This window comes from Crocodylus siamensis, chromosome 7 (genome assembly GCF_052110815.1).
Source record: "Crocodylus siamensis isolate JL-2025a chromosome 7, ASM5211081v1, whole genome shotgun sequence".
NCBI lineage: Eukaryota > Metazoa > Chordata > Crocodylia > Crocodylidae > Crocodylus > Crocodylus siamensis.
The window spans coordinates 69,160,508-69,175,233 of NC_143401.1; the positions used below are offsets into that span (position 1 = coordinate 69,160,508).

Here is a 14,726-nt window from a genome sequence, read left to right on the forward strand (position 1 = left end):
ACACAGACTGCTGCCTCATGAGCTAGGAGTGTAATTGACAGCATTAGTAGGTTGTTATCCTACTGCTGTGGCAACCGTACAGAGCAGTGAGACACTTTGGCAGTTACCTGTCATGTTTTTAAATTAGAAGACCTGGCGTATATAAAACTATTTGTAAAGAATTTGTTCCTCCAGTGGAATTTAGGACTTTCAGATTAAAAGCTGTAGCTTTAGCACTAAAGCTGATTCTGTCCATTATCTGTCACTAGTAAAAGGATTTATATTTTCAGCTGGAGATCTACTGTTTAAAGAATAAGCACATCTGAATGAAGAGAGGCTTGGGATACAAGCTAATATAACAGATTTAAGAACAAAGCTTTAATGGATTTTTTTGCTTTAGGACAATATAGTGGAAATGTATAATCAGAAATAGAATAAAGAAATCACTTCTGATTGAATTAAGAATAATAAATTGGCTGGAAAAAATAAGAAATAATTCCAATAGAGAAGAAGCTTATGGTAATAATCTGTATAGATTTTAGGAATGCTTTGATATAGTAACATGCAACATATTTAGAAGGTGGTAGAAGTGATCCGGACTTGAACTCTTTATCGTGTTGAAATGTCAAGCTGGGACTAATAGAACAGCAAAAAGACTTGGTCAGACCTAAATGCTTTTCAGTTATTTAATGTGTCAACATACAACTAGTTAAACTCATGATGGGAGTATAAGGATAGGCATAGGGTAAGTGTAGAAAAGATGTATGGACATTTGAAAGACTTAGTTCAGTTTTCAAGGTCAAATGTGAACCCAGGAAGTTACAGCATACCTAAATCCCCATTTTAGTTTATGGGTTGCTGAGGTGCTTTTATTCATTTCCTGTCTTATATTCTTGTATATAGTTACTGAGAGTTGTTAGATGGCTGTAAACAATGTTCACTAATACTATATGGGGGTTAAGTACTTTGATTCTCTTTTGAGGGGCTACTTATTCAGTAACTGTTCACCAAGAGGTGTAAAGGTTTCATACCATCATAGAAAATGCAAATCAATATGAAAGATTTGTTAAAATCTGTATGAAAGGGGATGGCTTTTGCTGTAGTAGATTTTGAATAGGTTGTTATAACAGAGCAGATAAGACTCGCATTTAAAAAAAAGTACAGAGAAATGTATATTCATGAAGACAAAACATGAAAGGAGACTACCAAATAGTTACGTGCTGTGAAACACAGGGCTCTGATGTCTGGATTAATAGCAGGTAACATTTAAATTTGAACCACAATGTTCAACAGTTTAAAGGGAAAAAAACTGGCATGCATAAAAAAATACTTGAATATATATTTTAGAGGGAATTATTCAAGTAGGGAAGAGATTACTGACAACAAGTTTAGAATATTGTGTATGCTTCAAGCTACCTGACTGTAATAAAAAGGGAATTACATAAATAGGAAAGGTACAACAGAAGCAAAAGAATAATAAAAGAGCTCAAGGACTTTAAAAGGACCCTTAAGTTGAAGCTAGCATTTAGAATTTAATGTGGGTTTATATTCAAAGCAGGTTCTTAAATAAATGCTGTATATTACAAAGTGACGGTCAGTGAAAAATTACGCCTCCTTCTAATAAAATAGTTACTTGTTGCCACAAGGAAATAAAATATGATATGCAATCCCTTCTCAGTGGATATTTCTCACGATAACCCTGTCTGCTACTTTTAACAATCAATCTTGGTCATGACCTAAATCTCAATAAAAACTGAGAGACCATCAAGAAACTTAGAATATTAATACAAATGATGCGTTCTTGATCATTGCAGTTGCTGACTACAATGTCTTTTGGCATTGTATCTATGTTTCTATCTAGGACAGAGTAATCATACAAATTTTACAGAGTATAGATAAGACCAGCAACCCATTTTCTAGTTGAATTCATACTTTTCTGTTTACAGTCTGACATCTATATTTAGTACCTCTCTTAGGAGATCTGCAATCTGAGAAGTTATCCAAGTCTCACATTCCTCTCGAGTGGGGAGTTTTGTAGCCATGTCGGTATCCAGTGAGGAGGATTTGATCTGTGTTTAGTAATTTAAACAGTTGCTTTACTAAACGCCACTCAGCTGCTGTGGAAATCCAAAGAGGAAGTCCCTTTTGCAACTTTTTCCTGTTTGCTTGCTTAATGCACATGCTGTTTTCAAGTTATTTAGAACAACTGATTATTGCTTACTTTGTCACAGTGATCATTTTGAGAGCAACTAAGTACATAGCAACAAGCTTAAATCAAATCATTATTATATAGGCAGAAATTGCCATTGAAGTTGGCTGAGAAGAGATCTGTTTGGAAGCCAGATACAGAGATAGTTCTAGACTCTCAACATTTTTATTGATAGGTATGTTTGCAGCACCTGTTTTATTTTTCACGTAAGTTATATAAATGTGTTAGTGACAGTCAGCTCTTGCTTACCTTTTTCCTTCTTGCACAGTCACTTGGATAAACCCATAGATTGCATCTGACACTACCGACATACATCTCATACTATAATACTGTAGCAAAAAATTAGAGCTTAGGTACAGAATTTTTACTTCCAGTTTGTCACATAATTTATCTCAGTCTTTGTGTAATGCCTGGGTTCAGTTTTCTTAAACTAAAATAAATCACTTGATGTGATAAGAGTTCAAAAGGAATCCTTTCTTTTGTTGTAATTTTTTTAACACGTAGAGAACAAATTGTGTGTGTATATGAAATCTTTTTTATTTTTTATTCAATAAATGTACCTTAAAATAAGGAAAAAGTTACACAGGGTATCCTCTGGATCAGAAAACAAGATTGCAAAGGTGCAGTTGCAGTTGCTGAAACAAACAGCCTTTGAGCATAGATGCTCTGAGTCTCTGTAACAGAAGCAATATAACAACTCCTAGAAAAGGCTGGAGACCCTGGAATATTTAATTCTGCTTTCTACAGACTTTTCCTGTGTTATTTCCAAATTCAAACTGGCTTTAAGTGGCATATAAAAAATTAGAATGATTCCAGCTAACCTAAAACGTTTGCCCATTTGTCCTTTTTCAAATTGTGAAGTTTTGTTTCTGCCCTAGGGTGACTAGCAGGTTTACTAGTTACCATAATGTTAATGAAAGCCAAACTGCTGTAAAACTCACCATAGTCAATGATAAAAACCCTTTGCTATCACTGTTTAAGGCTGTGTGGTTGTACCTTGTGACCTTCCAATGCTGAGTTCAGCAACGCTTAAACCAGCAAATGTACAGTTAAGATATACCCTTACACAGACTTAACCCTGTCTCTTACATCTAGCCAGCAATAGCCAATGGGAATTGTCTGTAAAGTTTTCCAGCTGTTCTCACTGTGTTAGGTGTGACTGTCTTGAGTGAAGAAGGCATTAATAAGTGCATCTTGGCAGAGCTGTGATTGGAACGTGAGATGTTCCTGGAAGGAAATGCCCCCTAGACAGCTGAGCCCCTCTGCCTGACTCCCACCTGTGTAGCAAAGCAAAGCAAAGCAAAGTGTTACTTATATCCTTTGAGAGAGATCCTGTACGCCTAATTCAGCACTGTTATGTAGGTTGTATCACTACTGGGGCTTGGTGCTTGTCAGCAGTTGGGTGGGGTCAGGGCAGACCTGTGTATGTAATAATGAATTAATGAAACTTAAGTGTTATATGGCATCATGTCTGTAAAGGCAAAGGGGTTGTCGAAGTGGTGAATGGAGTGGTAATGTTTTACAGAATAACATGGGTGCTCTTTCTCTGGAGCTTAGCAAGTGTTTGGCTGTTGTGAGGTGCAGGCAGCTATCGTGGAGTGAAGTTATGTGTGCAGGGAGTGTGCTGGGATACTGAATTTATAGCTCTCCATCCAGCCATTTCTTCCAGCTCGCTGTTCCTTCCTGTCCTGTTGAGCCATTACCACTTTTGAAAGCCACTGCCATGTAAAAAGTTGCTCCTTGCTGTCTAGTGCCCTCTGCTGTTATATTATAGACAGCAAGTCACTGGAGAGCTGTTTACTACATTTTATCTTGAACCAGGATCTGAACTCCTGGCACCCTCTGCACCCCTGCTTGAACCAGGTTCAGCACAGCTCATCCTTTCTTACCTATTTTCCTTCTTGCCATGTTGTCTTCCTCCATCTCTAGATATTTTTGCCCACCATATGCATGGATGGCATTTACAAAATTTTATTTCCTGGGTTCTATTCAGTCTTTCCTCCTTAGATCTTGACACCCACATAGAAAGAGGGGAGAGAATGCAGGCCCTTCTGCAGGAGAGGGGCTAAAACCCAACTATAAGTATAGGAACTACCAGAACCTGAGCAATCAAGTTGGTGCCTACTTGTAGACCGTAACTCCTTGTTGAATAACGTGTTCAATTTTTGTTTCCTCAAAAGGGTATAGGTAGAACTGACAAGAAAGAGAAGCTTCTGGTTTACTAGAAACTAAAAACTAAAAGAAGACAATCCCTCTCTACCCAAAACCCCAATAAAGACTCACCTGTGGTTTAGATCTGGTTCAGAGCTGAATTAGGTAAAAAAAATCCTATTATCTTGAGTCTTCTAAGATCCTGCAATTACTCAGTGAACTTGATGTTCTTTTCTTGGCCTGATGCAAGTCATGGTTTTATTCACTAGGTGAGGATGTGTGGAACTGTCAGGGTTAAGGAATGCTTCCCCAGTACTTATATCTTGTGTACTGTTGCCTTAGGTGACAGGACATCAACTAACTCTTCCTAACACCCCTCTGGGGCACCCCATGTGGATGTGGATTTTTTAACAGAGTGCAATTTCCTTTAATAGAAGGAAGGTTTCAAATTGTCCCATTGCCCTGAGTAAAAAACCCCAGGGAGATGTATATAACTTGAACCAATAGTTCTGAGAGGTGTGTTCAGGAGGCATGTCCCCATGAGTGCACATGTGTGTTTCCCTGGGGACAAACAGCAGTGGCACATAGTTATGCTGCTGCTACTGGTTCTTGGGGCATGACCCTGCATATGCGCTCTGGGGCATGGCAAATTGCCCCAGGTGGGGCAGGGGAGGCCGGGGCCAGCACCTGGACTGGCCCCAGCAGCATTATTTGGGGTTCTGGGAGCCTTCTGGGGCTGCAGTGAGGACAATCCAGATACATGGAGCCTGGCTCTGACTGGCCAGGCTCTGGTTTCAGGTAGAGCATGCTGTAGCCATGTGCCCTGCCCTGCTTTTTTTTTTTGGCACAAATTTTTAGATTCCAGGTTTTCCCAGTATTTAATTTTGGCTCCACTCTGCAAATATCCAGCACAGAGAACCTTTTAACATGCACCACATGCATTTTGTGGTGCTTCAGAAACCTTTGAGGTGCTGCAAAGCACACATTCCCACTCATCTGGAGGCACCCAGGGTGTTCCTGTTGCCCACCTCCTGGTGCTAGTTATTGGGATCCTGTGATATATTGGCATGGCCATTCTTAGCTCTTTACTCCAGTCTCAGCCCTATGTTCTTGGTGCACACATCCAGTGAGCCTATTTTCACCTCCTCAGAGGAAGGGATGAAATTTCTTCAGATTCATGTGGGGAAGTGGTGATGTTCAGACATCTATACAGGGACACACATAGCACAAGACGGGGAGAGGAGATCAGGCCTCCTCCCTCTGCACCTATGAAAGAGTACCCTCTCTCATATCCTGGCTACTCCATGGAGAGGTGGGTGGAAGTGGGGCAACATACCTCCAGAAAAACAGGGTCACCCAGCTCTCAGCTCATATCAGGGGAACAGACAAAGCATATCAGGGACCCTCAGAAGGGCAGGCATGCCCTATTTTCCAGCTCACATGGAGAGACAGAGAAAGGGGAACAGATAGGTGCAGAATATACCCAGAGGAGCAGGAAATACCCAGATCCTGGCTTCTAGGTAGGGGAACATGGGAGAAGGAGCACAAAGCCCTTCAAATCATGGTGTATGCATGGTTTCCATGGGCATCCTCACCCCTAATACAATGCCACATCACATCTTGTGGACTAACTGCCTTTCCATCCTTCCCAGTTTCCACTTCATCCTGAGATGGGTCCCCTTACCCATCCATGTTTATCTTCTTCTCCTCAAAATATCTCCAAGCTGCTATTTTCCTCTTTCACCTACTCCCTTTCACCTACCAGCAAGGATTCATGTGTGGAATTTAATTTCTTTATAGAAAATATTCTGAGCATCTAATTTTTCTGCTATATTCAGTGAGCACCACTTATGGTAGCAAATAGTAGCAAGGTTCTCACCCTACTTTCTCCCCCCAGCTTTTTGCTGAGGAGCTAAATGTGAGTGGACAACATGGATGGAGTTCAACATTTCCCCATGAGCCTTCCACCTGCCATGGGACGTAGAGGTGAGCGTTAAGCTGTTTTGGCTAAAAACTTTTTTGGCTACTCTGCCCACCAGGGGCAGATTCTGAGGGGGGTGCAGTGGTGTAGACATACTCCCTTTTCAGTTGGCACCTTGGGAGCAGCAGCCCAGGACTTGTTTTAAGTCCCTGAAGAGAGTAAAAATTCTCCCCCCCATTCTGCTCTGTGGCACATTCACTCCCCTCCCATTCCCTCTGCTCCTACCCCTGCCACTGTCCCTGCTCCTACCCCTGCCACTGTCCCTGCTGACTAAGGGGCTTCATAACCACTCTGCTCCAGGGAGGCTCTGTGGCCAGAAGCAGCAGCAGGGGCAGGCAGGTGTGGGGATTTGTTGCTGAGCACAGAGGGAAAGAAAGGGGAACTTGTGGGGGGAGATTCTTATCTGATTGAGGGACTTAAAAAGTCCTGCTGCTGCTGCTCCTGCTGTGCCCACCCAGCAAGGGCTAGTATCTGGGAGCAAGGGTTCAGCCACCCCTGCAGCACCTGTAGCTGCTCCTTCACCTTCCTCTACAAAGTCCCGAATCCACCCACGCTGCCTGAATGTACATGGTGTAATCTGTTTAGTTCACAAATTTAGGTTGTGCCTAAATAAAGAGCTCAAGTGTTTTGTCAGTACTGCTTGTTGCATTGCTTTCCTGAAGGAGAAGTTTATTAGACGTGGCAAATGTCAAGCAACGAAGAACAACTGGGGCAATGTGTGGAAATGTATTGTTAGACTGTATCTCAGGATTCTCTGGCTAAAATGAACCAAATTTGGCATGTTAGTCCTATTCTTCACCTTCGTGAGATGTAACAGACTTCAGGATGATACAGGTAGGTATGTGGAGTTTAGAATACATATATAAGACCTTTAAACAGAAGGAGGGTCTCAAACTTAATTATAGCTGAGCTGTCACTCCCTATAATGGTTACTTGAATCTTTTACTTGCTAAAGCTTTGAAAATGCTAATCATAGCCTATACATGTTCTTACAGTATGCAACTCTTTGGCATTTCATGCAGCTTATTAGAAATCATTGCATCAAGCAAATGCACTAAAATAAACTCTCAGATAATACCATTAATCATTTTTTTGCTAAAATACTGCTTCATACTATCCAGCATATAATGATTTACCATAGGAAACTTATTGCAAGCCTTACAGTCAAATTCAATTTTACTAAAAAAGCAGCAGGTACAGTGCTACTCACCTCCTTTCCTGGATGTTTACACTGAAACACCATTTTCATTAAGAATATACATGCTAACAAAATCTGTATTTCTTAAAGATTTAAGAATATAAACACTAGTACAGATGTTTTTATTCCCAGTATGTACAAAACAATAAAAAGAACATGGCTTACCCAATGCAGATTAAAACACTTCCCAGATGCATAAATTGGAGCTGATTCCAAGTAAGTTAAAAGAGCAGTTTCTTGTATCTGCTGTCTCCCTGCAAACACTCCTATGTGGTTAATTGTTAGAGTGAATGACAAGCTTGCTATGCCTGGGCGGGGGGGGAAAGAAAAGCCTTCCTAAAGTAAAAACCTACATTAAAGTGGATTAGTATAAATATATCCACAGAGAAAATTGTAAAAGGTAATTCAAAATTATTTCTATAAAAGTTTGTCAACTGGCAGCTAGTGGGGTATAAAAATAATTGTAGAATCATAGTAATGTGGTGCTGGAGGGGACCTCGAGATCACTTAGTCCATGCCCCTACATGGAAAATCAGATAGCCTATCCCTGCCGTATGCCTGTTCTTAAAACCCTCCAGTGAAGGACATTTGGTAACACCCCTCAGGTAGCATGTTGCAGTGCTTCACTATCATTATTGTTAAAAAGATTTTTTCCTGATAAAGTAAATCTTCTTTGCTGATTTCTTTTTATCCTTCTGATATGTTATTGATCACCCCCTTCTTTTTATAATAACCTTCTTATATATGGAAATCTACAAGGTGGGCAGTGTAGACAGCTCATGAGTGTCTCATAATGGACCTGAGTGTGTGCCCCACCACTGCACTTAGCCCTCACTGGCTGAAGAGGCTACAGTGTGTACTGAGGGAAGCTCCAAGCTGCTCAGGCCTGCTCCCAGTTTAGACACAAATGGGTGGAACTTATTTCTTGGTGGCAGTATTAAGCTCACCATAAAGCTTGTAGAGACATAGCCATGGACTACAGAGAGTAGCTATGTTTAATATGGAAGTGAGAAGTATTATTCAAATATGCTGTTGCAAATATGCCATTGCATCAGTGACATGTTTTAATCCTACCTTGTGAATTAGCCTTAATTTTCCAAACATGTAATTTTTTGGCAAAAGTTGATAATTTTTTTACCTGTGTTTATATGGAGGTATTGAAAACTGTCCTGCATACAAAAAAAATAAAGAAAATATGGATAATGCTGACCTCTTTAAGAGTAACTTCTCATCCTGAAGCAGGAAACACATTTGTCTCATGAAAAATTCTGAACTGCTGTAGTGGTTGGTAGGATAGTGCCCCAGAAAGCAATCATGATTCAAATTGTAATAGGGTATGCCATGGCTGTGCTGAATCAGGGAATCTTGGGTAATTCTTACAGTAGGAACCTGTACAATGGGGGTTTGAGTTATAATTATGTTTTAGCATATTTCATAGTTTCATAGTTAGCAGGGTTGGAAGGGACCTGAGCAGATCATCAAGTCTGACCCCCTGCCATGGCTGGAAAGAGTACTGGGGTCAAATGATCCCAGCAAGGTGATTGTCAAGCCTTGTCTTAAAGATCCCCAGGGTAGGAGCCAGCACCACTTTGCTTGTAAGTTGGTTCCAGACCCTAGCTGCCCTGACCATGAACTAGCGCCTCCTGATGTCTAATCTGAATCTACCCTCTGGCAGCTTGTGACCGTTATTCCTAGTCACTCCTGGTGGTGCTCGGGGGAACAGGGACTCCCCCAGTGACTACTGGTCCCCTCTGACTAGTTTGTAACAGGCCACTAGATTCCCCCTCAGCCTTCTCTTGTGGAGGCTGAACAGGTTCAGGTCCTGTAGCCTCTTCTCATAGGGCCTGCCCTGCTGCCCCCTGATCATGCAAGTGGCCCTCCTCTGGACCCTCTCCATGTTGTCCACATCCTTCCTGAAGTGCGACGCCCAGAACTGGATGCAGTACTCCAGCTGCGGCCTGACCAGTGTCACATAGAGAGGGAGGATCACCTCCTTGGACCTGCTTGAGATGCATCTGTGGATGCATGACAAGGTATGCTTGGAGTCAATGATGACTCCAAGATCCTTTTCTGCCTCTGTACTGACAAGAATGGAGCTCCCCAACCTGTAGGTATGGTGCCGGTTGTTCTTCCTCAGGTGCATCACTTTGCACTCGTTGGTGTTGAATCCCATCCTGTTCTCATCCGCCCACCCTTGTAACCTGTCTAGGTCCGATTGTAGCCTATTCCTCCCTTCTAGCATGCCCACATTCCCCCACATCTTAGTGTCATCAGCAAATGTGAACAGGGTGCTTTTTACCCCCTTGTCCAAGTCACTGATGAAGATGTTGAACAAATTCTTGTTAGCATATTTCTTGTTGGTGTCTTACAGTTGCTCTGGACTGGATGTGAAGAGATCTCTCCGTTCCATTCCAAACACTGATCTGGATTTTGTGTGTGAAATGGGTTATGTAGGAGAGAGGGGCACAATGGTAACCGGGTGCCTCTGCAAATCTCCTTGTTTCTGCACCTCAGTTTTCCATTTGCAAGTGAAAGGGGATAATATTTTCTTCCCCCATAAGCATTTCCTTTAATAATTCCTCCTTATTTTTCTGAGGGGACTTAATACTGTGTTGAGGAGTGCCATGAAGAAGCTTATAAATGCACAAATATTTGTGCATCCCCCCTGCATTTGGGCAGGAAAGACTGCTGGGATCTGATGACTGCCAGCAAGATGGATGTCAGGACACTTTTTGAAGATAGCTAGGGTGGATGACTGTATCACCTTTGGGGGAGCCTCTTCCAAGCCCTCGGCACTTGACTTGTAAAGAAGTTTTCCGTTATGTCTAGCTTGACGTGCTCTTCAGTCAGTTTGTGCCCATTATTTCAGGTCCTCCTCTGGGGGGGCCTTGGTGAACAGATGCTCTCCCAAGCCCTGATGTACGCCCCTGGTATACTTATAGGCTGCCATCAAGTCCCCTCTGAGTCTTCTCTTCTTCAGGCTGAACAGTCCCAAGTCTTTCAGCCTTTCCTCATATGATCTGGTCTCTAGGCCTCTAATCATGTGTGTGGCCCCTCTTTTGGACTCTCTCAAGCTTTGTTGCTAGGTATTGGCTTAGCCTTAAACCTACCTCTTGTTCTTCATAGCTATGATATCTTCTACTACCTTGTTCAACTCACTTGTTCTTCTGTCAGTTTTTATGAATTAATTGTTCAGGTAATGTTATTCTATCCTATAGCCAGTTACATGTCTTTTTGTTCTCTGTGTTATAGAGGTTTGATACATGGGCATAAAAAGTCTTTAAACCATAAAGGGACTTTCTCTTCATATTATCATTTAACTTTCTGAATGTTCTTTTGCCTAGCTATCATAATCAACTTCACGTTGTCTTTCTGATTGACAGTAGCTTTCATCAACTGTCCTATATAGATGTATCTTAGCAATTTCTAATTGTTTCTCATCAACTTATCTTTCCTTCCTTTGAGTGAAAATATGTTTACTCCTCTGCATATTAGCTTGGATTCTACATTTTGGACTAAGTTTTCTTTATCCTGTCATTTTTTTGCTCTTAACTGGTGCGGTTAAAATAAAAATTTTTGCAATGCTTGTGACATTCATGTATCCAAAATTCTCTTTGTTCTTTTTAAGGTTATTATTGATGGTGAAATGCTTGGTTGTGATATTTTTTGCATGTGTTTCAGTATACTTTCCAATTTAATTGAGACTCTTTTGAGTTATTTGTCTGAACAGTTTAGTAGAGCTTGCAGTTAAAGCTATTGAACTGCAATTATGCCTTGACATTTTTCAGTGTGAATTTGCAACTATAGTTTATGCCATTTCTTTGTAGGGCAAAAACTCCACCCAAACTACATGCTCAAGTTTTCTGACAGACTGTAAGAAAATATGTAGATTGATTCCCTGAGAACTGGATACAATTGCTTTATAAAATATTAGTTCTCATTTATAAATGTCTGTCTGGTTATTCAGAAGATATACAAACAATATTAACTGCTGTTGAGTATAATTTATAGTATTATATCCTTATGATGATGGTGTCTCCTGTTTTATTGTTTAGATCACATCTCTGTCTCATAATTGTGTGAAGGAGCAACTGTGGATACTTTTAAATAACATTTTGTTTTTTTACTCTTTTGCAGATTGTACAGATAGAATGAGTTCTTAGTAAAACAGCAGTTTCTTTGGGAGTTTGTGTTGATATTTACTTAAGGTCTTTCTCTAGTCATGTAACATACAATAAGATATAACCAAATCAATACCAAATTGTTACTTTAACTCACAGTCCCCTTACTGAAAAGCATGTGTAATGCAGGATCTCCATGAATAACTGACACTGTAAAGATTCATGACCATTTTAATATTAGCATAGTTTAATGATGAGTCAATTTGTGTTCTATTAAGACAGTCTCTAACGTAATTTGAGACATACTAAGTCTTTGGAACTAATTAGCCAACTCCTGCAGCTTATAGTCAGATCCAATTCTCCATTGATAATTCTGGAAATTTGTCCAGCTATGGACTTGACTGTTTGGTCTGTTATAACTAGTAATGGGTAAACCTAAATGTTTACCAAAGGTTCAGTTTAATTAAGAATGTAAAAGAATGGATGCTTACTTAATGTTAATCCAAAGGCGCTGGGTATTGTCTGGTGGGTATGTATGTGTCTGGGTAAAAGAGAAGGTGTATCAAAGGGAGACAATAGGGAAGCATTAGATCCTTCCTAGTGCTTGTTCATGTTGTATGACTCTGGTGTAACAGATGTTAAAGTAAAGGCATGATGGGATCTAATGTGGGATCCCACACATGCATGGCAGGAGGCAAGATTGTGAGATTTTGCATGAGATCACATTGCACCATTTTGCTGGTGCAGGAAGACCCTGATCCTGGCAAGCAGCAAGCTTGGCTCCCAGTGCATGGTGTGTTCCCTAGCTGGATGCCCTCATCAGATAAGGGGCCTCCCAGCCTCTGGTGCACACAGGAATCTTGAAAGGCTCCTGTGTGCTCTAAAAGTTGAGCGCTGGCCACATGTTCAATTAAAGGCACGATAAGAAATAGTATAATAACTTTGTGGCTTATTCCTCATTTTGGCACACTGTTGATTGATTGACTGCATGGCTAGGTCATTATTTAAGACATGAGAGCCTCTGAGAAAAGCATAAAGCAATGGCTGCTTGACATGAGAGTTGGATGCAAGAGGCAAGTAACTATTTCTTGTGGTTTTTCAATTTGTATGTGGAGGAACAGGCCTTTGTAGACATTTTGGAATAAATAGGACTGGATCAGACATCTCTAACTTAATCACCAATTTATTCTAATAGACCTGGCCCTGAATTCCGGATATCTGCTCATGGGACAAAAGAATCCTAATCACTGAGGAACTGAGCTGGCATATTATAGGCACAGGAATTCTCAAGAGCATTTCTTGTACTTTTTGTTTTGGCCTACACTCTTGGAAAGTACCAAACCCCAGAGCCTCAATGGAATTTTACTGACGTTCAGCAACTTTCTGGAGGTATTTTAATATTTTCATTTTAGCCTCAACTGAATCCAGGAGGTGCAGCAAATTGCAAAAAATTAAGTAAAAATATGAAAATAGTAAATGTAAATGGGTTATGAAAATTAAACAATGTGTTACTGGGGAAACAGGTCAGCCTTAGACAAGAAGTATACTCTGGGTAGCGAGGCTAAATTCAGCAAGGAGACTAAAGGGCTATGTGTGTAGGTCTTGATCTGAGAAAGTCTGATCCTTCCATATAGCTCTTCTTGCATGAGTGTACTTTGTGGCCTGGACTTGACAGGCAGCTGACTTGACAGGCCTTGGCAGCAACAGAGAATGTAGGATTGCCTTTGTGCATCATCAACAGGCAGTAGTCAACTTGACAGAACTGACTTGGAGGAGCAGAGTAGATATAAGGCAGGCCAGAGGGGAATGTGGTGAGGCCTGTGGTGAACAGAATAATAACCATTATTTATTTTTAATTTTTAAACTATAAAATCAAAAGTATTAATTAAGCAAAGGGAGAGCCCAGCTTCTGAGGCCATATGAAATGAATTGAGAGTATGTAGTTTATTTTGAGACACACAAAAAGCTAGAACTCTTGGTTCTAAACTGATACCTTTTATTAGACCAGCTGGAAAATAGCAAGAAAACTGTCCTTTTCTGAAAGCTTTTGGGATCAAAGTCCCTTCATCAGGCTCTGGGAAAAGTGTAGATGGTACCAGATGGCAAAAAGTCACCATAGGTAGGAAATAAACTTCATTTTTGCACAGAGGGAGCTTTAGATGGAAGGCTGTCCCTCTGGGTCCATGAGAGTGTCTTTGTGAGCTGTGTTGAGTAGCTGGATCCAGAGGGACAGCCTTCCATCTTCAGCTCCCTCTGTGCAAAAATGAAATTTATTTCCTACCTATAGGGGTTTTTTGCCATCTGGTACCATCTACACTTTTCCCAGAGCCTGATGAAGGGACTTTAAGCTCAAAAGCTTGCAGAAAAGGACAGTTTTCTTGCCATTTTCCAGTTGGTCTAATAAAAGGTATTAGTTTGGAACTAAGAGTTCTAGTTTTTTGTATGTCTTTTTGACTCAGACCAACACGGCTACCAAGTACACCCCTGAAATACAGCTTATTTTAAAGCACTCATAAAAAAGTGATTGTTTTGAGCTGCATCCTTCTGTTTCTTCCTGTTTCCTGTAAACAGACAAACACAATAAGCAGCCTCTATCATTATGTGTGCTGTGTATTGAGATTAAAAAAATATATTATTTCAGTTATGAAAGCAGCAGTGATTTAACTAAAAACAGAAAATCACAGAAACTGAAAGAGGAGAAGAACAGAGGCTATAGTTTGGATAGATAAAACCATGGCTAAAATACACCATGTAAAACCATGTCCACATGTGTTATACCTGTCAGTTGTCCTTGTCTTGGGAAGAGGGAGGGAGCGGTGAGTTGTGTGGAATTGATTGCTTGGGTTTTGCATGTGCATAGTATCAAGATTATACTGTGAAAATAAAACAATATGGCCTTTAAACTTCCTCACCCCTCAAAACTCTACACATCATTTTATAATATGTGACATATGGAAAATAAGGGAGAGATTTGTATGCACTAACAAGAAAGTTTAAAAGCCATGTAGAAACTCAAACTGCTTTTATTTTGAAAAATCATCTTTCCATGTTCCTCATATGTGACAAGGTGTGACTGTGTCTCCCAAA

The 14,726-nt window shown here is 40.6% G+C and overlaps 2 protein-coding genes across 3 annotated transcripts in view; one reads left to right on the plus strand and one right to left on the minus strand.

The window, feature by feature from the left end:
- Nucleotides 1–2,056, minus strand: part of BLNK (B cell linker) — a 156,265-nt gene extending 154,209 nt beyond the window's left edge. For both annotated transcript variants that reach the window (XM_090057567.1, XM_090057566.1), the window contains exon 1: nt 1,947–2,056. In XM_090057567.1, the coding sequence (XP_089913693.1) occupies nt 1,947–2,021 (75 nt within the window). In that variant the 5' untranslated portion in view covers nt 2,022–2,056. The remainder of the gene's footprint in view (nt 1–1,946) is intronic.
- DNTT (DNA nucleotidylexotransferase) overlaps nt 1–14,726 on the plus strand; it is a 335,988-nt gene that overhangs the window by 38,940 nt on the left and 282,322 nt on the right. The gene's annotated exons all lie outside the window — the stretch shown is intronic.